Here is a 27,263-nt window from a genome sequence, read left to right as displayed (position 1 = left end):
CAATATGTTAAACACTAAAGATAGAATTTAATTTGTTGAATGTGGCATTTTTTATATAATTTTCATGCTATTAAACACACCCTTAAAATAAAGAAACAAAAATTAAATGGGCAAATATATATTTTAGCTTCTGTACTTTTACATTTTTTTTTTTATTTAGACACTTGCTTAGTTCGAACTTGACTCGCTTAAACTAAAATAGTCAAATTCGAGTTTATTATCAAGGTTTTTTATGAACAAGAAATTATTAAATTTGTTAAAGAAAAAGTTATTGAACTTGTTCACAAACAAGAAGTTATAAAACTTATTCATGAATAAGAAATGAGTTTGTTCATGAGCAAAAAAAATACAAACAAATCATTTATAAATGAGCTACTTCTTTAATAATTAATTCATACAGTTATATTATTTAACAAAATTATGGTACTGTAGAATTTGACCTAGTATTGTGAGATTTGACAATTTACTTCTACTTCAAATTTCACCACCGAATGGGGTTGTTTAGGTGATGGGTGGGTTCTAGCTTTGTTTGTTCCTCTCAAAGTTCTTTATCTAATCTCTCAAGCCTTTCATTTTGGGTTGCTTGTTACTATCCTCTCTTATCTGTTTCTTTAGTTCTTTGTTTTATAGCAGGCCATGGGGCCCAACTTTTTCTTGTAGACACTTTTGTAATTTTTTGGTTTAATAAATTTTATTTAAAGGAAAAAAAAATCATAGATTTTAAAGTAAGAAAAAAACAAAATAAACCATAAAACATCTTAGAAATATACATATACTGTTACTATATGATCAAATAAACAAGTTATAACAAACTTTAAATGAAATATAAATGAGCTTGTTTATAAATATAAATAAGTTAAACAAATTTTTATTTGAGCTTGTCTCATTTATTAAATGAGTTTTAAATTTATTTATTTATTTAGTGAGTAAACATAAATAAGCTCAAACTAAACTCATTCAAGAGCTCTTCACTAAACATAATAGTTTGTTTACACCTCTATTTATCGATCAGTGAAACAATCTGATGATGAGAAAGAAGAAGGGAAGACAAGACAACACAAAAAAAGAGGTTGAAGCCTTTGTGAAACCATGAAGACCACACTAAAATTCTTTAGCAATAAGAAAAGAAGGTTGTTAGCAATGGGTTCCAAGGAAACCATCACTCAGCAACATTCGAAAAATTTATCAATCATTGACTTTCTCACCGTCAAAAATCACCACCACTTATCGAACTTGCTTCTCTGCCATCATCGCCATTGTTTGCCAAAGACGAAGAGCCACTAGATCTAAAGCACCTTGGACTCATTAGATCTACCCCCAGCTTTGTTATAGTAAAACCCTCTTATTGTCACCTCTTGTGTCTTGCCTATCTAGTGTCGTCTTCGTCCCTGCCACCGTTGGTTGGGTTGTCAAATTCAACAATGGCTCTTTTTCTTCTTTCTCCATCGTTGGGGTCTATGAAACCCAACAAGGTGTTTTATTATTATTATAATTTTTATTTTTTAATTATATTTTTAGTTTTTTCTTTTAATTAAAATGAAATTGGATATAATTTTATTTTAATCACATTTAGTTGGGAGTGCTATTCACAAAAGAATTGTATTGGTGATTTAAGCAAAAGCACAAAGATAGTTTTGGTTAAAAATAAACAAGGGGAGTTTGACTAAAAGGCCCAAAACTCATGAATGTATGGGCCATTTACCACATATATATAAAGCATACTCAAAATAGGTTCTGAAACGTTTCTTTGTCAAGGTTAGCAGTGAGCAGTCTTATTGATTGCCATTGCAATTTCAAGCAAAGAATTAATATTCAGTCTTAGACAAATGAAGCTGCCTGTAAGATTCACATACTAGAGTTACATATATTTACGTAGTATATTCAAGTAAAAAGCAGAAAATGTTTACCTCAAATGTCCAGGACAGCACAGCATTTCCGTAAGGCTTCCAACAACAGTTTCAGCAGTTCATGTAGTTAATATCAATTTCAAATGGCCATTCCCTCTGACTAGGATGCTTTCCTTTGTTCTCTCAGTTAACACCTTGTCCAGAATCATGGTCACAGATGATACTGTTTAACTTGAAATACATACCTGTGCAATTGGCAAAATATAGGTTCAACTTCCATAAGACAGGAAGCGGCTCTTATTAGCATTTCCATTCTTGGATCCTCCTGCATGCATTGAGCAACTCTCAAGTAAGAAAACAAAAAGGATTGATAAAAAGAGTCCAGATTCATTTGATAATAAATAACCCAAGAAAAAAAAGAAAAGAAAAACAACGTTTCAGTCATATGAGGTGCTGGTGCTGCAGAAATAGTATTACATTTAAAAACAGCATGGCTAGCACATTATGAGTCAACCTATTAGGACTCAATCCTGTTTGGTTTTGAAAAATATATTTAAGCCCTCGCACAAGGCACGTCTCATTCTGTTTCCCTTTCCTCCTTACTGCGGACACTGACATGCTGCTCCTCAACAACAGTTTCCTCACAACCTTCAAGAGTATTTTCATTTTGATCTATATATGCTTGCGAGCTCACCACCTGACCCATCAAGTCTTTGACAATTTTTATTGGATCAGATGGGTACTTGAAAAATTCGGACCATTTGCAGTGAATTAGGTATGAACCAAGAAAAAAAGCACACTCACATAGGTATAAGCATGTGACTCTTGACTAACTTATTATATTATTATAAGATAATACGATAATAGTTAAATATTAATAAATATATTTTGGTTTTAGATCAAATATATTTATTGCGATATATCGTATTTTTGTTCACTCTCTTCTCTCTCTCATTCCCTTGTCGTTGCAATCGACCACCCGCCGCCATTCTTCGCCCCACCTGCTCTCGTCGGTGCAACCTTGCTGCTGCCACCTTATTGCCTCATCTCCTCTCGCCGCTACAACCTCGCATCTGCTGCCTTGTCGCGATGCAGTAGCAAGAGGCAAACTGGTTGCTTGAACATGCAACAGTAAGGTGGCGAGGCAGCAGAGGCAAGGCAGCAAAGGCAAAGAACCGACAGCAATAGGGTCAACGACGGATGGTCGATTGCAGCCATGAGGATGCGACACGAGAGAAAGGGGAGAGAGAAGAGAGGTTGTTGGAGGGGAAAAGAGGTAAAATGGTCATTGACATAGAAGAGAGAGGGACAAAAATAGTCCTTCAAGCCACTTGTAAATTCATCTGTAAAAAAAACTCTATCTATACAAATAGTATTATCCATATATATATATATATATAAAATTAAGCCATTAATTGATGATAGAAGCAGAGTTGTTTCAAAGAAGCTAGAAGAAATTAAACATACAGGCCAAGCAGGAAAATGTAATTTACTTCTTTTTTATGACATTATTTTCCCAGCAAAGCAATATTGAAACCACAGATTCATTGATATATATAACCCCAACCTTCAAAAGGAAAATAATGAGAATATTTATTATGTTAATTATTAATATTATGGTAAATAACAATACTAGTATAAATGTTTGATCTTGTTACAATTTAATCTAAGCTCTTAAAAATTTTATTAAAAAATAAGAAACATATATAGAAATAGCAATTGCCTAACTGTGCTCATGATCAATAAGTGTGGCTGCGAACCTAACAATAAAGAGTTCATCTCTACATTATTGCTTCTTTCAAAATCAATAGATTTATTCTCAGTTACTTTTCTTGCAATTTCTTGAAGAATGTATACCAAAATCAAAGAGAATCTTTATCTACTATATAACATTTTACTATAAATTTTATATATATGTGTGAGATTACGTATATATATATTTGTATACACATAGGTCAGAGCAATCATATGGGATGTGAGACGAGAAATGGAAGAGAAGATGAAGAGGGAGAAGAATTCAGTGGTCGGTGGTGGTGGTTCCGACGACAAAGGTAGGGTGGCGCCACCACTTTTTCCAGCTCTAGCTCATGGTGTTTCCATAAAAAAATCTCTGCAAAAGTTCCTCCAAAGGAGAAGAGACAGGATTCGAGCTGCTTCTCCATATAGCCACTAGCCTTATATATAAATTCCCAATATATAGAAACAATTACTCAAAAAAGAAAATAAAAAAAAAATATTAGGAATTGGGAATTGTATTATTAGTTAGCTGTGGCGGTTGTGAAATTTTAAAGCCATCTGGTTCCATCTCTCCCAATCTATCTATCTATCTATCTATCTGTCGATGCTCATTGTTCACACACATAGATCATAGATGTAGAGAATGTGTATCATTGCACATTGTGATACCTCAAATATCTTAAAATTACACAAAACCTCAGCCAATTAAATTCTAAGACTTATGGGTACAAATAATATGACATGCAAAACAATATAAGTATTAATTAACTAATTATCTAATTCAAATGTACCAAGTCTTAAATTTCTATATTATCCCAGACATGTTTAAGTTGAGATTTCAGATTTAAATACAACATTTTTTTTTTTATTCATCTAGGGTATTCAAACTTAATCCGACTAATCTTTAGGGGTAGATGATCTTTCTAATCTTTAGGGGTAGGTGATCTTTCTCCATGATGCACTATTGGATAAATTCGAATGCGGTCACAGTTTATACACACTCAAAACTGAACATTTAATGCAGTCCATGCGAAATTTGCATTTCAACCTTACTATTGCTTTCTAGCAATAATTCTGCCTTTCAAATCGTTGCACTGATTCAAATCCTGATACTTTATGTGAAACTTTAAGGGTGCGTTTGATTGCAATGGTGGAATTTAAGTGAAAAGAAAATGAATTTCAGGGAATTAAATTGCAAGAAAAATGAATTCCTGAAAATTGAAAGTTTTAGTTGTTTGATTGGTATAATTTTTTACATGAAAAATGATGTTATTTTTCATCTTTTGGTGTTTGATTGGTAATATTTTCTATAAAATTTGGTCATTTTCCTGATATTTCGTGTTTGATAGGTATTATTTTTCACGAAAAATGATACATTTTTTTATGAAATTCGATAGTGAAAATGTATTGAAAAATATTGAATCCTGTACAGAAAAATTAAAATAATAACGTATTTTAGGTTAATTAAATCATTTCCCCATAGAAATAAAACCATAAAATTAACATTTTTTTATTTTCCAAATTTATTAATTTATACAATTTTTTATTTTTATACATTTGTATTTATTAATTATTAAAAATAAAAAAATATATTAATTTGCAAACCCTCCATCATTCCCCAGCCGCCGCCCACCCCTACTCTTCTCCCTCTCTTGCTTTGCTCGCTGTCGTCGCCCACCCCCTACCCTTCTACATCTCCGATCTCTTTACTTCCATCGGATCTCGGATCGTCGCTGACTCGCTCGCCCTTCCCTATTGATACTCGCTCAGTCGCTCTTGCCTCTATCTGGCTCCGTCGCTCGCCAACGCCGACTCAACCTAGGCCATGCTCTCGCCGTCTCGTCAGTCGCTTCCTTGGCCCCTCGCGCCCTCCTTGGCCACCGGCTTTACTCTTGTTCTCTTGCTTATTGGTTCTCTAGCTCTCTCGACTCTCTTGCTCAGTAAGTTGGCTATTTTCAATTGTCAAGAAAATTCCATCTCCTACCTTCTAAGGATTTTGATTTTTATGATTTGAAGGAAAATCTACTCACGTTATCATAAATGGGAAAATGAGTTCTTTGCAAAAAAAAAATTGCTTCAAACAGTGCACAAGTGAGAAATTGGATGAAGGAAAAACCTTTTTCTTAAAAAATGTTGGCTATCAAACGGGCCTAAGTGCTTTACCACTCTCTATGTCTATGGGGGCTAATATTAATTAAGTGGTCTCTGTCATATTATTTGAGTTTAAGAGTGTTTCATAGGAATTAATAATACATTGTTTTAAATAACTTATGAAACACGTTTTTCAAATGATTTGAATGGCCAACGCTGTCCCTAATTGACAAGACTTAGAGGGCCCTTGATTATTTTGGGTTTCTAAAAATAGAAAATAAAATTCTAGTATTGATACGTATAAGTAGTAGAATATATTAAAAATAAAGAGAAAATCCACCGCTAGAACCAAACAAAATGGGTGGTCCATACGATCAAGCCTAAGCCTATGAGACTAAAACAAAAGCAAGTTCCAGGAAACCTTCCACCAATGAAGAAGCAAGCTAGTTTCTTGTTTCTAACATTATATCATCACATGCTTTCACTCAAAAAAACAAAACAAAAAATAGCTAATGTTAGTTTTTGGGATACTTTGAATGAATTAATACATACTAAGAGCTCCTAAATATACACATTACTAAGCATAAAATTGAGTTTAATTTGCCCTAAAATCTAATTTCTATATAATTTTGACTTGGATCTATCTCAAATATTCTTCCTGACCATATCCACACACTGATAATCATAGATTAACTCTCAATAACATAATAAATATTCAACAAAAAGCCCACACATGTAATCCCTTCACATATCCCACATGTATGTAATCTTAGGGCGTTTTTGATAGCACACATTTTTTATAGAAATTATCTAACTATGTTTAATTATTGCATATATTTTTTATGAAAACAATCAAACACCTTTATTTTTTTTGTAAAAAATATGTGTATGATATAAGTATTTAAATTTTCTTTCCATAAAATTCATTTTCCAAGGGGTGAGATGGTTTTTGTTTTCTAGACAATCATTATCTAGAATTAAATTCTAAGTAATGTAATCAAATACACCTTTAGGGTGTTTGATAGCATTTAGTTAGAAAAGAAAATATTTTCTAACTATCTTTTCTAACTTGCATGAAAAACAAAAGCACCCTCCCTAAACGAAATTTTTCATGAAAAATAAGTCAAAACATGTTTTAATGATTGTATCATGAAATTTAATTATATAAAAAATATAGTATTTCAAACAGTAAAGATGAAATTCAATTCATCGGATGTGACATTTTTCATAAAATTTTCATACTATCAAAGATACCCTTAGAACAAAAAATAAAATAAAATAAAATTGAATGGTCAAATATATATTTTAGCTTTTGTACTCTTATATTTTTTTTATTTAGACAATACTTGCTTAGTTCGAACTTGACTCCTTTAAGCTGAATTAGTCAAATTTGAGTTTATTATCAAGATTTTTCATGAACAAGAAATTATTAAATTTGTTAAAGAACAAGTTATTGAATTTGTTCATAAACAAGAAGTTATAAAACTTATTCATAAATAAGAAATGAGTTTTGTTCATGAGCAAAAATACAATCAAATCATTTATAAATAAGGTAATTTTTTAATAATTAATTCATACAATTATAGTACCGTAGAATTTGACCTAGTATTGTAAAATGAGTTTTATTACAGGGCCAGACGCGTTTACTGAGCGCTTTACAGAAAGGGGGCAAAAAGACAAAATTGTTCTCTCAAACTTTGCAAATTTGCAAAGCACTGTCACTGCTATCTCCTCGCTCCCCTCCCATGGTGGCACCTCTGCTGCCTTCGCCTCATTGCCATACTATCGTATCCTCATTGCCATCGCCGCCTCGCCTCACCAACCGTCGCTACAAGGCGAGGCAAAGGCAGCGGAGGCACAACCATGGGAGGGGAGCGAGGAGAGAGCAGGGACAATGCTTTGCAAATTTGCAAAATTTGAAGGGGGCAATTTTATCTATTTGCCCTTTTTCTGTGAGGCGCTCGATAAGCCTCTTGGGCTCCCAAGACTTTTCCTTGTATAATTTGCCAATGAAACCACATATTCATTGATATATATAGCCCCAACCTTGAAAAGGAAAATAATGAGGATTATTATGTTAATTATTAATATTATGGTAAATAACAATACTAGTATAAATGTTTGATCTTGCTACAATATTTTAATTTACTCTTAAAATTTTTATCAAAAATTAAGAAACATATATAGAAATAGCAATTGACAACTGTGCTCATCAATAACTGTCACTGCGAACCTACTAATAAAAGAGTTCATTACTACGTTCTTTCTTCTTTCAAAATCAATACATTTGTTCTCAATTACTTTTCTTGTAATTTCTTGAAGAATTTATGTCAAAATCAAATAGATTCTTTATCTACTATATAATATTTTACTATAAATTTTATATATATATGTGTGAGATTACATATATATATATTTGTATACACATAGTCTAGAGCAATCATATGGGATGTGAGATGAGAAATGAAAGACAAGATGAAGAGGGAGAATAATTCAGTGGTGGTGGTGGTTTTGGCAGCAAAAGTAGGGTGGCGCCACCACCTCTTGGTGTTTCCATGAAGAGATTTATGCAAAGGTTCCTCCAAAAGAGAAGACACAAGATTCAAGCTGCTTCTTCATATAACCATTAGCCTTATATATATATATATATATTCCCAATATATAGAAACAATTACTCAAAAAACAAATAAAAAAATATGAGGATTTGGGAATTGTATTATTAGTTAGTTGTGACAGTTGTATAATTTTAAAGCCATCTAGTTTTATCTCACTGTTCACACACATAGATCATAGATGTAGAGAATGTGTATCATTGCACATTGTGATATATACCTCAAATATCTTAAAATTACACAAAATTTCCACCAATTAAATTCTAAGATTTATGGGTACTGTGGATGCATCGGGTTCGTCCCACCTCGATCACCCAGAGAGCAACTGTCCAGAGGGTGATTGAGGGGCTCATAAGTACGGTGGGCTTCCTGGTCGTCGAAAGACGATAGTTGAGAGCTGACTCGTAGCTGTGGGCCCCATAATGATAACACGATGTGTGTAATACCCTAAGAGCCCAGAAGATGATAGTATATATCGAGAATAAGTAAGGAATGAAACAACACCAGCTGCATATCTTTTGGACTGAATGTAGACAAAGAATTTTCAAGTTAAGCGTGTTTGATCTGGGGTAATTCAAGGATAAGTGACTGTTCTGGGAAGTTCGCGTAGACCTATCGGGGTAAGTTGTCTCGAATATTCCTATCGAGCGGAATGTTACAAAAATGTGTGCCAACATGTACAAATAATATGACATGCAAAACAATATAAGTATTAATTAACTAATTATCTAATACAAATGTACCAAGCCTTAAATTTCTGTACTACCCCATACATGTTTAAGTGGTCTCAAGTGGTCTCTGTCTCTCTATCATATAGAGAATGTTTAATAGGAATTAATAATACATTGTTTTAAATAACTTATGAAACACGTTTTTTCAAATGATGTGAATGGTCAATGCTGTCCCTAACTGACAGGACTTAGAGTGCCCTTGATTATTTTGGGTTTCTAGAAAAAATAAAATAAAATAAAATTCCAGTATTGATACGTATGAGTAGTAGAATATGTTGGAGATAAGGAGAAAATCCACCACTAGAACCAAACAAGATGGATCCACACGATCAAGCCTAAGCCTATGAGACTAAAACAAAAAAAAACCAAGCTCCAGGAGACCTTCCACCAATAAAGAATCTCACTAGTTTCTTGTTTCTAACGTTATATCACCACATGATTTCACTCAAAAAAAACAAAAATTAGCTAATGTTAGTTTTTGGATACTTTGAATGAATTAATACATACTGAGCTCCTGAATATACACATTATTACTAGCATAGAATTGAGTTTAATTTGCCCTAAAATCTAATTTTTATATAATTTTGACTTTGATCCATCTCAAAATATTCTTCCTTAACCATGTCCACGCATTGATAATCATAGATCAACTCTCAACAACACAATAAACAGTCACCAAAAAGCCCACACATGTAATCCCTTCACCATACCCCATATGCATGTAATCTTAGGATGCTTGATAGCATTTAGTTGGAAAATAAAATATTTTCTAATTTGTAGGAAAAACAAAAATCACCCTCTTTAGATGAATTTTTTTTATAAAAAATAAGCTAAAATATATTTTAATGGTTGTACCATGAAATTCAATTTTATAAAAAATGCAATGTGTTAAACACTAAAGATAGAATTTAATTCGTCGGATGTAACATTTTTCATAAAATTTTCATATTATCAAACACACCCTTAGAGTAAAGAAACAAAAATTGAATGGGCAAATATATATTTTAGCTTATGTACTCTCACATTTTTTTTTTTTTTTATTTAGACACTTGCTTAGTTCGAACTTGACTCGCTTAAACTAAAATAGTCAAATTCGAGTTTATTATCAAGGTTTTTTATGAACAAGAAATTATTAAATTTGTTAAAAGAAAAAGTTATTGAACTTGTTCATAAACAAGAAGTTATAAAACTTATTCATGAATAAGAAATGAGTTTGTTCATGAGCAAAAAAATACAAACAAATCATTTATAAATTAATGAGCTACTTTTTTAATAATTAATTCATACAGTTATATTATTTAACAAAATTATGGTACTGTAGAATTTGACCTAGTATTGTGAAATTTGACAATTTACTTCTACTTCAATTTTCACCGCCGAATGGGGTTGTTTAAGTGATGGGTGGGTTCTAGCTTTGTTTGTTCCTCTCAAAGTTCATTATCTAATCTCTCAAGCCTTTCATTTTGGGTTGCTTGTTACTATCCTCTCTTATCTGTTTCTTTAGTTCTTTGTTTTATAGCAGGCCATGGGGCCCAACTTTTTCTTGTAGACACTTTTGTAATTTTTTGGTTTAATAAATTTTATTTAAAGGAAAAACAAAATCATAGATTTTAAAGTAAGAAAAAAACAAAATAAACCCTAAAACATCTTAGAAATATACATATACTGTTACTATATGATCAAATAAACAAGTTATAACAAACTTTAAATGAAATATAAACGAGCTTGTCTCATTTATTAAATGAGTTTTAAATTTATTTATTTATTTAATGAGTAAACATAAATAAGCTCTAACTAAACTCATTCAAGAGCTCTTCACTAAACATAATAGTTTGTTTACACCTCTATTTATTGATCAATGAAACAATCTAACGATGAGAAAGAAGAAAGGAAGACAAGACAACACAAAAAAAGAGGTTGAACCCTTTGTGAAACCATGAAGACCACACTAAAATTCTTTAGCAATAAGAAAAGAAGGTTAGCAATAAGAAAAGAAGGTTGTTAGTAATGGGTTCCAAAAAAACTATCAATCAACAACATTCGAAAAATCTATCAATCATTGACTTTTTTACTGTCAAAAATCACCACCACTTATCGAACTTGCTTTTCTGCCATCATCGCCACTGTTTGCCAAAGACGAAGAGCCACTAGATCTAAAGCACCTTGGACTCATTAGATCTACCCCAGCTTTGTCATAGTAAAACTCTCTTATTGTCACCTCTTGTGTCTTGCCTATCTAGTGTCGTTTTCGTCCCTACCACCGTTGGCTGGGTTGTCAAATTCAACAATGGTTCTTTTTCTTCTTTCTCCATCGTTGGGTTCTATAACCCAACAAACTACCTGAACTCACAGATTCAACAATAAGGCGTTTTATTATTATTTTTAATTTTTTAATTATATTTTTAGTTTTTTCTTTTAATTAAAACGAATTTGGATATAAATTTATTTTAATCACATTTAGTTGGGAGTGCTATTCACAAAAGAAGTGTATTGGTGATTTAAGCAAAAGCACAAAGATAGTTTTGGTTAAAAATAAACAAGGGGAGTTTGACTAAAAGGCCCAAAACTCATGAATGTATGGGCCATTTACCATATATATATAAAACATACTCAAAATAGGTTCTGAAACGTTTCTTTGTCAAGGTTAGAAGTGAGCAGTCTTATTGATTGCCATTGCTTTCAAGCAAAGAATTAATATTCAGTCTTAGACAAATGAAGCTGCCTGTAAGATTCACATACTAGAGTTACATATATTTACGTAGTATATTCAAGTAAAAAGCAGAAAATGTCAAACTCTTTGTTTACCTCAAATGTCCAGGACAGCACAGCATTTCCGTAAGGCTTCCAACAACAGTTTCAGCAGTTCATGTAGTTAATATCAATTTCAAATGGCCATTCCCTCTGACTAGGATGCTTTCCTTTGTTCTCTCAGTTAACACCTTGTCCAGAATCATGGTCACAGATGATACTGTTTTAACTTGAAATACATACCTGTGCAATTGGCAAAATATATTTGATCCATATTTAATAATTAATATTTTTATATGAGAATTTTTTTAAAATTAACATATTAAGAAAAGTCGATCATTTTTATGAAAGAGATATTATTATAAGAAGAAAAGGAAAAGGAGAAAAAGAAAGGGTTGACACGACGTCCACGGCCAGCCCAAAAACATGTCAAAAAAACTTTTCAAATAAGGAAATGCCAAATTTTCCACAGAGTTTACGATCATTGCCCCACCAACCAACCAGCAGCCACTCCACTGCCCATTGCCGGTAAGTTTGTGCAGCCCATGATGTCTCTTGTAAGTCTACTATAGATAGTACATATACGTACATATCTTTTATTTAAGTAGGGCCAACCAAATTAAGCACCTTGCACGTGCATGCCATGTGAAATTCAATTTAAGAACATTATTCAGATGCCTCAATTCATTGCAGAATATGTATGTCTTTATCATTTAATAATATTATTTATCTAGATTTGAGATAGATCTTTAGTTTAGGTGGTGACACATTTTTTTTAGATAATAAAAATATACATAATAAATATTGACACTTATACTTTTTTATTATCTAATAAAAATATGTCATTTAGACTGGAGATCTAATTTAGATGAATAATAGTACTCCTAATTAAACTATTTTTATCAATTGCAACGTACACAATCAATTTATATGTTTCTAAATAGTAAATTCTAATTGGAGTCTAATCTTAATAATTAATTAATCCCTCTCTCTCTCTATAAATATATATATGTGGTGGAGGAGACTTGATGGTTTTTAGTGAATTTATGATCCTTAATTTTGACTTCCTCCTCCTCCTCCTCCTCCTCATTCTTATTCTTCTTCTTCTTCTTCATCATCGTCATCTGTGGCCATATGGTTTTTAGTGAATTTATATATCCTAATTACAAAATAATGACGATGAAAGGATCTTAATTTATAAATAAAGTGTAGAAGCAATAAGAAGATGCATATATGGTTCGATCGTTTTTCATTCCTGAAAATTAGGTTTAGCAGTAGAGGAAATTAAATATATAACAAAGGTTGATCATTGGATCACACGTGAAAATAACAGTACTTTGATTGCAACCGGTAGTAATCAAGAATCTGCCATCCGCCATGTAATTTCACAGGAAAAAGCTAAACCCAGCCTCCAAATTCCAGCTGCTTAATTGCAAGGCAAAAAGATTTCCATTTATGGGAAAGACGAAAGGTTTCAGAAAGCAGAAACAACACCAGCTATAGCCCACCTCCTGGCAGATGCTGCTGCTGCTGATGCTGCGCAGAGAGAGAGAGACAGAGAGAGACTCACCCGTTTTCCACGTGCTCAAGTATTTATTAATAATTTGATGGGATGAGAGAGAGAGAGAGAGAGAGAGAGAGCTTAGATATTTTTGTTCTTGCGTTGCGTATGGTGTAGGGCTTTGGAATGGGCTTTAATTTGTTCAAAATGTTAATTTCCTTGTAAGTTGCCGTTGCGGGTTCCCTAGTCATTCTCTTCCACTCCACATCATCCATCACATGTTTCTTCTTTTATGCATGCATGCATATACATATGCATTATATGCTTGACTATATATATATAGTTTCAAGCGCCCATATGATATATCCTGAATTAAGGGGAACCGCAACCTCAATCCGCAGGCTATCTTCGGTTTCGCTGCTTCTTCTTCCTCTTCTAATTCGATGGCGAGTAATCGTCAGAGCCTGAGTTATTCAGACATGTAAGTGACGGCCATGCATATATACATACATGGTGGTATGAGTCTTAATATATATATATATATATATACACGTGTGTGTGTGTGTATACAACCATCCATGCATGGCTGATGGATCTCTTTTTCGTAGGTTAATGGGTCAGAGCAGGAACGACCCGTTAACCGCAAGTCAGATGGCCATCTTCGACAATATTGGTCGGCGGGTTTGTATTTGTGATTTTACAGAGCTTCTGGTATGCATGAAGCTTCTCTCTCTCTCTCCCTCTCTCTCTCTATATATATATATATTAATCTGATATAATTAGGTAGCTCCTATATATATGCAATGCGGCTGCAACTGAAGCATTAAGGGTGTGTGTATGTGTATATATGTATATATATAGATATAGTCTTATAGATATGCAATATATATATGGATCATACTATTTGTACATAGGAGAATTTGACAGCTAAGTTAGAAAGGTGATATATTATGATATTTTGACATCAAAATATTATGATATATTGTATTTTTGTTCACCCCCCTTCTCTTGCCGTTGCAATTGACCATCCACCGTTGTTCTTCGCCTCGCCTCCTCTTGTCGGTGCAACCTCCCATCTGTTGCCTTGCCGTCTCACCGTGATGCAGCAACAAAAGGTGAGCCAGTTGCTTGAGGATGTAGCAGTGAGATGGCGAGGCAACAGAGGTAAGGCGGTGAAGGCAAAGAACCAATAGCGATAGAGTCAACGACGGATGATCGATTGCAGCTGTGAGGATGCGACGACAAGAAAAATGGGAGAGAGAAGAGAGGTTGTTGGAGGGGAAAAGAGGTAAAATGGTCATTGACATAGAAGAGAAAGTGACAAAAATAGTCCTTCAAGCCTCTTGTAAATTCATCTGTAAAAAAAATTAAGTCTTTGATGATGATGCGGAGATGTTTCAAAGAAGCTAGAAAAAATTAAACACACAGGCCAAGCAGGAAAATGTAATTTACTTCTTTTTCATGACATTATTTTCCCTGCAAAGCAATGAAACCTGTATTCATTGATATATATAGCCCAACCTTCAAAAGGAAAATAATGAGGATTATTATGTTAATTATTAATATTATGGTAAATAACAATACTAGTATAAATATTTGATCTTGTTACAATTTAATCTAAGCTCTTAAAAATTTTATCAAAAAATAAGAAACATATATAGAAATAGCAATTGCCAATTGTGCTCATCAATAATTGCCACTACGAACCTAACAATAAAAGAGTTCATCACTACGTTAATTTTTCTTCTTTCAAAATCAATAGATTTGTTTTGAGTTACTTTTCTTGTAATTTCTTGAAGAATTTATGTCAAAATCAAAGAGATTCTTTATTTACTATATAACATTTTACTATAAATTTTATATATGTGTGAGATTACGTATATATATATTTGTATACACATAGGTCAGAGCAATCATATGGGATGTGAGACGAGAAATGGAAGAGAAGATGAAGAGGGAGAAGAATTCAATGGTCGGTGGTAGTGGTTCCGACGGCAAAGGTAAGGTGGCGCCACCACCTTTTCCAGCTCTAGCTCATGGTGTTTCCATAAAGAGATCTCTGCAAGGGTTCCTCCAAAGAAGAAGAGACAGGATTCAAGCCGCTTCTCCATATAACCACTAGCCTTATATATATATATATTCCCAATATATAGAAACAACTACTCAAAAAAGAAAATAAAAAAAATATATCAGGAATTGGGAGTTGTATTATTAGTTAGTTGTGGCAGTTGTGAAATTTTAAAGCCATCTGATTCCATCCCTCCCAATCTATCTATCTATCTATCTATCTATCTATCTATCGATGCTCATTGTTCACACACATAGATCATAGATGTTGAGAATGTGTATCATTGCACATTGTGATATATACCTCAAATATCTTAAAATTACACAAAATCTCCATCGATTAAATTCTTAAGACTTATGGGTACAAATAATATGACATGCAAAACAATATAACTATTAATTAACTAATTATCTAATTCAAATGTACCAAGCCTTAAATTTCTATACTACCCCAGACATGTTTAAGTTGGGATTTCAAATTTAAATACAACATTTTTTTTAATTCATCTAGGATATTCAAACTTTGTCCGATTAATCTTTAGAGGTAGGTGACCTTCCTCCATGATGCACCATTGAGTAAATTCGAATGCGGTCACAGTTATACACACTCAAAATTGAACATTTAATGCAGTCCATGTGAAACTTGCATTTCAACCTTACTATTGCTTTCTAGCAATAATTTTGCCTTTCAAATCGTTACACTGATTCAAACCCTGATACTTTATGTGAAACTTTAAGGGTGCGTTTGATTGCAATGGTGGAATTTAAGTGGAAAGAAAATGAATTTCACGGAATTGAATTGCAAATAAAATGAATTCCTGAAAATTAGAAATTTTAGCTGTTTGATTCGTATAATTTTTTACCTAAAAAATGATGTTATTTTTCATCTTTTAGTGTTTGATTGATAATATTTTCTATTAAATTTGGTCATTTTTCTGGTATTTCGTGTTTGATAGGCATTATTTTTCATGAAAAATGATACATTTTTATGAAATTCGATGGTGAAAATGCATTGAAAAATATTGAATCCTGTACAGAAAAATTAAAATAATAACGTATTTTAGGTTAATTAAATCATTTCTCCATAGAAATAAAACCATAAAATTAATATTTTTTTATTTTCCAAATTTATTAATTTATAGAATTTTTTATTTTTATACATTTGTATTTATTAATTATTAAAAATAAAAAACATATTATTTTGCAAACCCTCCCTCATTCCCTAGCCGTTGCCCACCTCCTACCCTTCTCAATCTCTTGCTTTGCTCGCTGTTGTCGTCCACCCCCTACCCTTCTACATCTTCGATTTCTTTACCTCCGTCGGACCTCGGATCGTCGCTGACTCGCTCGCCCTTCCCAATTGATACTCACTCGTCTCGCTCAGTCGCTCTTACCTCTATCTGGCTCCGTCGCTCACCGACGCCTACTCGACCTAGGCCTCTCTCTCGCCGCCTCGTCAGTCGCTCCCTTGGCCCCTCGCCTTCCTCGGCCACCGACTCTCCTCTCGTTCTCTTACTTACTGGTTCTTTAGCTCTCTCGACTCTCTTGCTCAGTAAGTTGGCTGTTTTTAATTATCAAGAAAATTTCATCTCCTATCCTCTAAGGATTTTGGTTTTCATGATTTGAAGGAAAATCTACTCACGTGATCATAAATGGGAAAATGAGTTTTTTGGAAAAAAATTACCGTCAAACACTGCACAAGTGAGAAATTGGGTGAAAAAAAAAAAAACCTTTTCCTTGAAAAAAAGTTAACTATCAAACAGGCCTAAGTGATTTGCCACTTTGCTATGTCTATGGGAGCTAATATTAATTAAGTGGTCTCTGTCATATTATTTGAGTTTAAGGGTGTTTAATAGGAATTAATAATACATTGTTTTAAATAACTTATGAAACACGTTTTTCAAATGATTTGAATGGTCAATGCTGTCCCTAACTGACAGGACTTAGAGCGCCCTTGATTATTTTGGGTTTCTAGAAAAACTAAAAAAAAATAAAAAATTCTAGCATTGATACGTATGAGTAGTAGAATATATCGGAGATAAGGAGAAAATCCACCACTAAAACCAAACAAAATGGATCCACACGATCAAGCCTAAGCCTATGAGACTAAAACAAAAGCAAATTGCAGGAAACCTTCCACCAATGAAGAATCCAGGGTCGGACCTTTCATGAGGCCCATGAGATAGCTGTCTCAGGGCCCATGAAAATTTGGCTATTTGGGAGCCCATAAATTGGAAACCCCCATTTTGATAAGGGCTTAGCCATTCACGAACCACGGTCTACCCCTTTTCCCTGCAAAGCTTCACGTTCGTCGTGCCCTTCTCCCCCTCTTGCTTTCGCTGCCCTCTCTTGCTCTATCACTCATTCTCTATCACTCTCATCCTCGAGCCTCTCCTTTGCCGGCTTGCATTCACTGTCCGTGACTCGCCCTCGCTTTCGCCTCTCTCTCATCTCCCTGCTCCTTTGAATCGTTGCCCTTGTCGAGCTCACCCTCGTCTATTGCTGCTTGGTCGGCGATTGCTCGCCCTTGTGGTCGGTCACCGGTGACTCGCTGCCTCGCTTAGACGTTCTTTGTTGTTCCAGCCTCCAGATTCAGTCTCCTATCTCCGCTCTTGCTACCTCAGATAATCATATTCAGTCTTTGAAGCAGATTTGCTTCTCTAGAATCCAGATTTGCTTACTGCTTAGCTTCAACGAATCAACTTTCAACGGTTACGGTTAGTTTCTCCTTCATGAATCATTTCGTTTTTCGTTTATGATGCATTGGGAGAATTGGATTATTGGATAGCTATGTCTATTTTATTGATGTTGGCATAACAACTTGATTATTTAAACTTGATTGATATTTTTATTTCTAAAATTGTAAGGAGTGTAGTTTTTAATTGATAATTTAGAAATTTTTTAATTTTATTCATTGATATGATATAAATATTTATTTATATTTTATTATGAAAAAATAAAATTTAAATGTACTCTATGATTTGGAGGCCTATTTTTATATTTCGGCTCAAAGCCCCCAAATCTCAGGTACGGTACTGGAAGAGTCTCCCTAGTTTATTGTTTCCAACATTATATCATCTCATACTTTCACTCCAACAAAATTTAGCTAATGTTTGGTTGCGTTCTTTTCACTATTTTTAAGTTATTTTTAATTTTTTAAAATAATAAAAACACGTTTTCTTTACTATTTTTAAAAATAAAAAAAAAATTATAAAGAAAACTTAAAATAACAAAAGTTGTTTTGAGTGTTTTCATCCAAAACAAGTTCTAAACTCAAAACATATTTATTTATATTTTATTATTATAATAGAAAAATATTATAAAATTCATTAACTTTAAAATATATATATTTTTAATAATATATTAACATTAAATATTTCATATTTATTAAATAAAATATCATTAAAAAATTATTTTCAAAATTTCAAATAGAACACGTTTTCTAATTTTCTGTTTTGAGAAATAGTTTTTCAAAATGACAAATAAAACATGTTTTCAATTTTTTAAAAACATACTACCAAAACAAAAAACTGAAAATGAATTCAAAACTCAAAATTAAAAATTAAAAAGTAAAGAGAACGTAGCCTTAGGTTTTGAATACTTTGAATGAATTAATACATACTAAGAGCTCCTGAATATACACATTACTAAGCATAGAATTGAGTTTAATTTGCCCTAAAGTATAATTTTTTTATACTTTTGACTTGGATCCATCTCAAATATGCTTCCTTGACCATGTCCACTCACTGATAATCTTAGATTAACTCTCAACGCAATAAACATTCAACAAAAAACCCACACATGTAATCCCTCCAGTATACCCCACATGTATGTAATTTTAGAGCGAATTTAATAGCATACATTTTTCATAGAGATTGTCTAATCATGTGTAATTACTACACATTTTATGTGAAAACAATCAAATACCCTTAATTTTTTAATAAAAAATATATGTATAATACAAATATTTAAACCTTCTTTCCATAAAATTTATTTTTCAAGAGGATGAGATGATTTTTATTTTCTAGACAATCATTACCTAGAATAATGCAATCAAATACACCTTTAGAGTATTTAATAGTATATTTAGTTAGAAAAAAAAACATTTTATAACTTTTCTTATCTAACTTGCATGAAAAACAAAACCACCATCCCTAGATGAATTTTTTCATAAAAAATAAGCCAAAACATGTTTTAATGGTTATATCATAAAATTCAATTATATAAAAAATGTAGTATATTAAACAGTAAAAATGAAATTCAATTCCTTGGATGTCACATTTTTCATAAAATTTTCATATTATCAAACACACCCTTAGAACAAAGAAAAAAAAATTGAATGGTCAAATATATATTTTAGCTTTTGTACTCTTATATATATATTTTTTTAGACACTTGTTTAATTTGAACTTGACTCCCTTAAACTAAATTAGTCAAATTTGAGTTTATTATCAAGATTTTTCATGAACAAGAAATTATTAAATTTGTTAAAGAAAAAGTTATTGAATTTGTTGATAAACAAGAAGTTATAAAACTTATTCATAAATAAGAAATGAGTTTGTTCATGAGCAAAAATACAATCAAATCATTTATAAATAAGTTAATTTTTTAATAATTAATTCATACAATTATAGTACCGTAGAATTTGACCTAGTATTGTAAAATGAGTTTTATTATAGGGCTAGATGCGCTTACCGAGCGCCTTACAGAAAGGGGGCAAAAAGACAAAATTGCCCCTCTCAAACTTTGCAAAGCACTGCCCTTGCTCTTTTCTCTCTCCCCTCTCATGGTTGCGCCTCTGTTGCATTCGCCTCACCGCTATGCTGTCATCGCCGCCTCGCCTCGCCTCGCCTCACCAACCGTCGCTACAAGACAAGGCGAAGGCAGCGGAGGCGCGACCATAGGGGGGAGCGAGAAGAGAGCAAGGACAGTGCTTTGCAAATTTACAAAGTTTGAGAGAGGCAATTTTATCTTTTTACCCCCTTTCTGTAAGGCGCTCGATAAGTCTCTCGGGCTCCCAAAACTTTTCCTTGTAAAATTTGGCAATGAAACCATATATTCATTGATATATATAGCCCCAATCTTCAAAAGAAAAATAATAAGGATTTCTATGTTAATTATTAATATTATGGTAAATAACAATACTAGTATAAATTTTTGATCTTGTTACAATCTAATCTAAGCTCTTAAAAATTTTATCAAAAAATAAGAAACATATATAGAAATAATAATTGCCGATTGTACTCATCAATAACTGTCGTTGCGAACCTAATAATAAAAGAGTTCATCATTACGTTCTTTCTTCTTTCAAAATCAATAAATTTGTTCTCAGTTACCTTTATTGCAATTTCTTGAAGAATTTATGTCAAAATCAAAGAGATTCTTTATCTACTATATAACATTTTACTATAAATTTTATATATATATGTGTGAGATTACGTATATATATTTGTATACACATAGGTCAGAGCAATCATATGGGATGTGAGATGAAAAATGGAAGAAAAGATGCAGAGGGAGAAGAATTCAGTGGTCGATGGTGGTGGTTCCGGCTACAAAGATAGGGTGGTGCCACCATTTTTTCTGGCTCCAGCTTATGGTGTTTCCACAAAGAGATCTCTACCAAGGTTCCTCCAAAGGAAAAGAGACAGAATTCGAGCTGCTTCTCCATATAATCACTAGCCTTATATATATATATATATTCCCAATATATAGAAACAACTACTCAAAAAAGAAAATAAAAAAAATATATCAGGCATTGGGAATTATATTATTAGTTAGCTGTGGCAGTTGTGAAATTTTAAAGCCATCTGATTCCATCTCTCCCAATCTATCTATCCATCCATGCTCATTGTTCACACACATATACATCATAGATGTAGAGAATGTGTATCATTGCGCATTGTGATACCTCAAAAATCTTAAAATTACACAAAATCTCCGCCGATTAAATTCTTAAGACTTATGGGTACAAATAATATGACATGCAAAACAATATAACTATTAATTAATTAAGAAAAATTCTATTTACAATCATCATTTTACCCTTCACAGCCACATTTTAATATACCTTAAATATTATTTTTTAAAAATTTATTTTTACCCTCATTATTATAACCACTTTCTCTTTCAATGAATTGCCCGTCACCAAATATATACAAATACAAAATTCATACAGGGACCATGCGGAGAATAACGTCCGATGTGATGTAAAAATAAAAAACAAATGAAAATAGAGGAATAGAAGAACGCATACAAATGAAAATGATTGTTAGGAGTAATTATAATTTTTTTTTTTTACTTATAGCTGCAAAAAGCAAAAAATTATTTGCCAATAGAATTTTCCATTAATTAATTATCTAATACAAATGTACCAAGCCTTAAATTTCTATACTACCCCAGACATGTTTAGGTGGTCTCTGTCTCTCTATCATAGATGTAGAGAATGTTTAATAGGAATTAATAATACATTGTTTTAAAGAACTTATGAAACACGTTTTTTCAAATGATTTGAATGGTCAATGCTGTCCCTAACTGACAGGACTTAGAGCACCCTTGATTAAATAAAATTCTAGTATTGATCAAGCCACCACTAGAACCAAACAAAATAGGTTCATACGATCAAGCCTATGAGACTAAAACAAAAACAAGCTCCAGGAGACCTTCCACCAATGAAGAATCTCACTAGTTTCTTGTTTCTAACATTATATCATCACATGCTTTCACTCCCCCCAAAAAAAGAAGCTAATGTTAGTTTTTGGATACTTTGAATGGATTAATACATATTAAGAGCTCCTGAATATACACATTACTAGCATAGAATTGAGTTTAATTTGCCCTAACATCTAATTTTAACTTGGATCCATCTCAAAATATTCTTCCTTGACCATATCCACGCACTAATAATCATAAATTAACTCTCAACAACACAATAAACATTCACCAAAAAGCCCACACATGCATGTAATCCTTCACCATACCCCACATGCATGTAATCTTAGAGCACAAAAAAGAAAATTAAATGGCCAAGTATATATTTTAACTTCTCTACTCTCATATTTTTTTCATTTAGATATTCGCTTAATTCAAACTTGACTTGTTTAAACTAAATTAGTCAAATTTGAGTTTACTATCAAGATTCTTTATGAACAAGAAATTATTAAATTTGTTAAAGAAGAAGTTATTGAACTTGTTCATAAACAACAAGTTATAAAACTTATTCATGAATAAGAAATAAATTTGTTCATGAGCAAAAATACAATCAAATCATTTATAGATGAGCTATTTTTTTAATAATCAATTCATATAATTATGTTACTTAACAAAATTATAGTACTGTAGAATTTAACAATTTACTTCTACATCAAATTTCGTCGTCGTGAAATGAGATTGTTTTGGCGACGGACGGGTGGGTTCTGATTTTGTTTGTTCCTCTCAAAGTTCCTTATCTAATCTCTCAAGTCTTTCATCTTGGGTTGCTTGCTACTATCCTCCTATTACTTCAAGTTTCTCTCTATTGTATTTTCCTTTCTGCCTCATTTGTTTGAAGTTATAATCTTTTGCTTCTTTTCTTGTGAGTGTTGTTCTGTTTCTTTAATTCTTTGTTTTATAGCAGAATATGCCCTAACTTTTTCTTGTAGACATTTTTTGCGATTTTCTGGTTTAATGAATTACATTTACAGAAAAAACAAAATAAACCCTAAAACATCTTACAAATATACATATACTCTTATTATATGAGCCTGTTTCTAAATATAAATAAGCTAAACAAGCTTTTATTTGAGCTTGGCTCATTCATTAAATGAGGTCTAAATTTTGTTTAAATTTATTTATTTACTTAGTGAGTAAACATAAATAAGCTCAAATCAAACTCATTCAAGAGTTCTTCACCGAACATAATAGTTTGTTTACATATCTATTTATCCATCAGTTAAACTATTTGACGATGAGAAAGAAGAAAGGAAGACAACCAAAAAAAAGAGGTTGAAATCTTTGTGAAACCATGAAAACCACACTAAAATCCTTTAGCAATAAGAAAAAAAAGGTCGTTAGCAATGGGTTCCATGGAATCATCAATCAGCAACATTTGTAAAATCTATCAATCATTGCTTTCTCACCGTCAAAAATCACCACCACTTATCGAACTTGCTCCTCTGCCATCATCGCCACTAGATCTAAAGCACCTTGGACTCATTAGATCTACCCTAGCTTTGTCATAGCAAAGCACTCTTTAAGTCACCTCTTGTGTTTTGCCTATCTACTGTTGTCTTCGTCCTTATCACCGTTGGTTGGGTTGTCAAATTCAACAATGGTTCTTTTTCTTCTTTCTCCATTGTTAGGTTCTATGGAACCCAACAAACTACCCGAACCCACAGATTCAGCAACAAGGAGTTTTTTTTTTTTTTATAATTATATTTTTAGTTTTTTCTTTTAATTAAAATGAAATTGGATATAATTTTATTTTAATCACATTTAGTTGGGAGTGCTATTCACAAAACAAGTGTATTGGTGATTTAAGCAAAGCACAAAGATAGTTTTGGTTAAAAATAAACAAGGGGTGTCTGACTAAAAGGCCCAAAACTCATGAATGTATGGGCCATTTACCATATATATATAAAGCATACTCAAAATAGGTTCTGAAACGTTTCTTTGTCAAGGTTAGCAGTGAGCAGTCTTATTGATTGCCATTGCTTTCAAGCAAAGAATTAATAGTCTTAGACAAATGAAGCTGCCTGTAAGATTCACATACTAGAGTTACATATATTTACGTAGTATATTCAAGTAAAAAGCAGAAAATGTCAAACTCTTTGTTTACCTCAAATGTCCAGGACAGCACAGCATTTCCGTAAGGCTTCCAACAACAGTTTCAGCAGTTCATGTAGTTAATATCAATTTCAAATGGCCATTCCCTCTGACTAGGATGCTTTCCTTTGTTCTCTCAGTTAACACCTTGTCCAGAATCATGGTCACGGATGATACTGTTTAACTTGAAATACATACCTGTGCAATTGGCAAAATATAGGTTCAACTTCCATAAGACAGGAAGCGGCTCTTATTAGCATTTCCATTCTTGGATCCTCCTGCATGCATTGAGCAACTCTCAAGTAAGAAAACAAAAAGGATTGATAAAAAGTCCAGATTCATTTGATAATAAATAACCCAAGAAGAAAAAAAAAAACAACGTTTCAGTCATATGAGGTGCTGGTGCTGCAGATATAGTATTACATTTAAAAACAGCATGGCTAGCACATTATGAGTCAACCTATTAGGACTCAATCCTGTTTGGTTTTGAAAAATATATTTAAGCCCTTGCACAAGGCACGTCTCATTCTGTTTCCCTTTCCTCCTCACTGCGGACACTGACATGCTGCTCCTCAACAACAGTTTCCTCACAACCTTCAAGAGTATTTTCATTTTGATCTATATATGCTTGCGAGCTCACCACCTGACCCATCAAGGTCTTTATGCTTCAGATTACCTGCCACAATCAGAGATTTGTATTTAGCTGTTAGAATCTGCATGTGCACGGATAATGAGCTGAAAGTAGTTTTCTCCTTTCTAAAAAACTTAAATCGTTTATTTTCTACTATTTGGAGGGCAACTCTTGGTAACAATACTAATATTATTCTTTTGGGTCAAAAAGTCTATGAAAGTAATTTCTTTGTCAAAAAGCGACGTGACCCCTCCACTAGGGATGCTTTTTTTTTTTTTTTTTTTAATTGTTTGAATTTTGAGGTCCTTGAAAATAAGTTTGACAATTTTTATTGGATCAGATGTGTACTTGAAAAATTCGGACCATTTGCACTGAATTAGGTATGAACCAAGAAAAAAAGCACACTCACATAGGTATAAGCATGTGACTCTTGACTAACTTATTATATTATTATAAGATAATACGACAATAGTTAAATATTAATAAATATATTTTGGTTTTAGATCAAATATGTTTATTATATATTATTTTCAACACTCAAGCAATTTTATTAGTTGATTAAATGATTTAAAATACGATATATTTATTATTTATTAATAAAATTATTTAAATATTAAGAATAAGATAAAATAAATACCGTTAACATTACCTGTTAATATATATACGTATATTATTTAACATGGGTCTAAAGGATCTAAATTTTGTGAATTTAAGATAATAAATTATTAAATATTTTTTAAATTTATAATTAAATTCAAATTAAAACAAAGAATAAAATATCTAATGAATATCCATTATTAATGAGACAGTTGAAATAAGGAATTAAGTATATTTCATGACAAATTTTAATGTAATTCAAGTATTATAAAAGAAATATTATTATAAATACGAGATAACATACTTGATCTATACTTAATGTATCGATATTTTTATATGAGAATTTTTTTAAAATTAACATATTAAGAAAAGTGGATATTTTTATGGTACATTATTCTTATAAGAGATAATATTATAAGAAGAAAGGGAAAAGAAAAGGAAAAGGAAAAAAAGAAAGGGTTGACACGACGTCTACGGCCAGCCCAAAAACATGTCAAAAAAACTTTTCAAATAAGGAAATGCCAAATTTTCCACAGAGTTCACGATCATTGCCCCACCAACCAACCAGCAGCCACTCCACTGCCCATTGCCGGTAAGTTTGTGCAGCCCATGATGTCTCTTGTAAGTCTACTATAGATAGTACATATACGTACATATCTTTTATTTAAGTAGGGCCAACCAAATTAAGCACCTTGCACGTGCATACCATGTGAAATTCAATTTAAGAACATTATTCAGATGCCTCAATTCATCGCAGAATATGTATGTCTTTATCATTTAATAATATTATTTATCTAGATTAGAGATAAATCTTTAGTCCAAGTGGTGACATATTTTCTTTAAATAATAAAATTATGTACAATAAATATTGACACTTATATTTTTTTATTGTCCAATAAAAATGTGTCATTTAGACTGAAAATCTAGTTTAGATGAATAATAATACTCCTAATTAAATTATTTTTATCAATTACAACGTACAAAATCAAATTTATATGTATCTAAATTCTAATTGGAGTCTAGTCTTAATAATTAATTAATTAATCTCTCTCTATATATAAATATATATATATATGTGGTGGAGGAGACTTGATGGTTTTTAAGTGAATTTATGATCCTTAATTTTGACTTCCTCCTCCAATCCTCCTCATTCTTCTTCTTCTTCATCATCATCATCATCTGTGGCCATATGGTTTTTAGTGAATTTATATATCCTAATTACAAAATAATGACGATGAAAGGATCTTAATTTATAAATAAAGTGTAGAAGCAATAAGAAGATGCATGGTTTGATCGTTTTTCATTCCTGAAAATTAGGTTTAGCAGTAGAGGAAATTAAATATATAACAAAGGTTGATCATTGGATCACGTGAAAATAACAGTACTTTGATTGCAACCGGTAGTAATGAAGAATCTGCCATCCGCCATGTAATTTCATAGGAAAAAGCTAAACCCAGCCTCCAAATTCCAGCTGCTTAATTGCAATGCAAAAAGATTTCCATTTATGGGAAAGACGAAAGCTTTCAGAAAGCAGAAACAACAGCAGCTATAGCCCACCTCCTGGCAGATGCTGCTGCTGCTGATGCTGCGCAGAGAGAGAGAGAGAGAGACTCACCCGTTTTCCACGTGCTCAATAGAGAGAGAGAGAGAGAGAGAGAGAGTCACCCGTTTTCCACGTGCTCAAGTATTTATTAATAATTTGATGGGATGAGATAGAGAGAGAGAGAGAGAGAGCTTAGATATTTTTGTTCTTGCGTTGCGTATGGTGTAGGGCTTTGGAATGGGCTTTAATTTGTTCAAAATGTTAATTTCCTTGTAAGTTGCCGTTGCGGGTTCCCTAGTCATTCTCTTCCACTCCACATCATCCATTCATCCATCACATGTTTCTTCTTTTATGCA

At 32.3% G+C, this 27,263-nt stretch overlaps 2 protein-coding genes across 11 annotated transcripts in view; one reads left to right on the top strand and one right to left on the bottom strand.

The window, feature by feature from the left end:
- The window catches only part of LOC127802436 (protein TIFY 5A-like), a 70,575-nt gene that overhangs the window by 41,332 nt on the left and 1,980 nt on the right, over positions 1-27,263 (top strand). The window contains exons 1-3 of one of the 6 annotated variants that reach the window (XM_052338246.1): positions 13,626-13,748; positions 13,876-13,978; positions 15,171-15,527. The exons of 1 other annotated variant lie outside the window; for it this stretch is intronic. In XM_052338246.1, the coding sequence (XP_052194206.1) occupies positions 13,711-13,748; positions 13,876-13,978; positions 15,171-15,389 (360 nt within the window). In that variant the 5' untranslated portion in view covers positions 13,626-13,710 and the 3' untranslated portion in view covers positions 15,390-15,527. Of the gene's footprint in view, positions 1-3,801; positions 4,052-13,625; positions 13,749-13,875; positions 13,979-15,170; positions 15,535-27,263 lie in introns of those variants that run through there. 4 more of the 6 variants (XM_052338254.1, XM_052338249.1, XM_052338250.1 and 1 more) reach the window with 4 other exon arrangements.
- LOC127802435 (uncharacterized) overlaps positions 11,610-27,263 on the bottom strand; it is a 42,854-nt gene continuing 27,200 nt past the window's right edge. The window contains exons 32-34 of one of the 5 annotated variants that reach the window (XR_008023278.1): positions 24,560-24,650; positions 24,335-24,414; positions 11,610-12,009 (exon numbers count right to left, since the gene is read on the bottom strand). The gene's annotated coding sequence lies outside the window, so the exon portion shown is untranslated. Of the gene's footprint in view, positions 12,010-22,787; positions 24,067-24,149; positions 24,415-24,439; positions 24,651-27,263 lie in introns of those variants that run through there. The other 4 variants (XR_008023279.1, XR_008023277.1, XR_008023276.1 and 1 more) reach the window with 4 other exon arrangements.

Source organism: Diospyros lotus, chromosome 5 (assembly GCF_014633365.1).
Source record: "Diospyros lotus cultivar Yz01 chromosome 5, ASM1463336v1, whole genome shotgun sequence".
NCBI classification, from domain to species: Eukaryota; Viridiplantae; Streptophyta; class Magnoliopsida; order Ericales; family Ebenaceae; genus Diospyros; species Diospyros lotus.
Note: the sequence above shows the minus strand (reverse complement) of the source record. Positions and strands in the feature narration are given on the sequence as shown.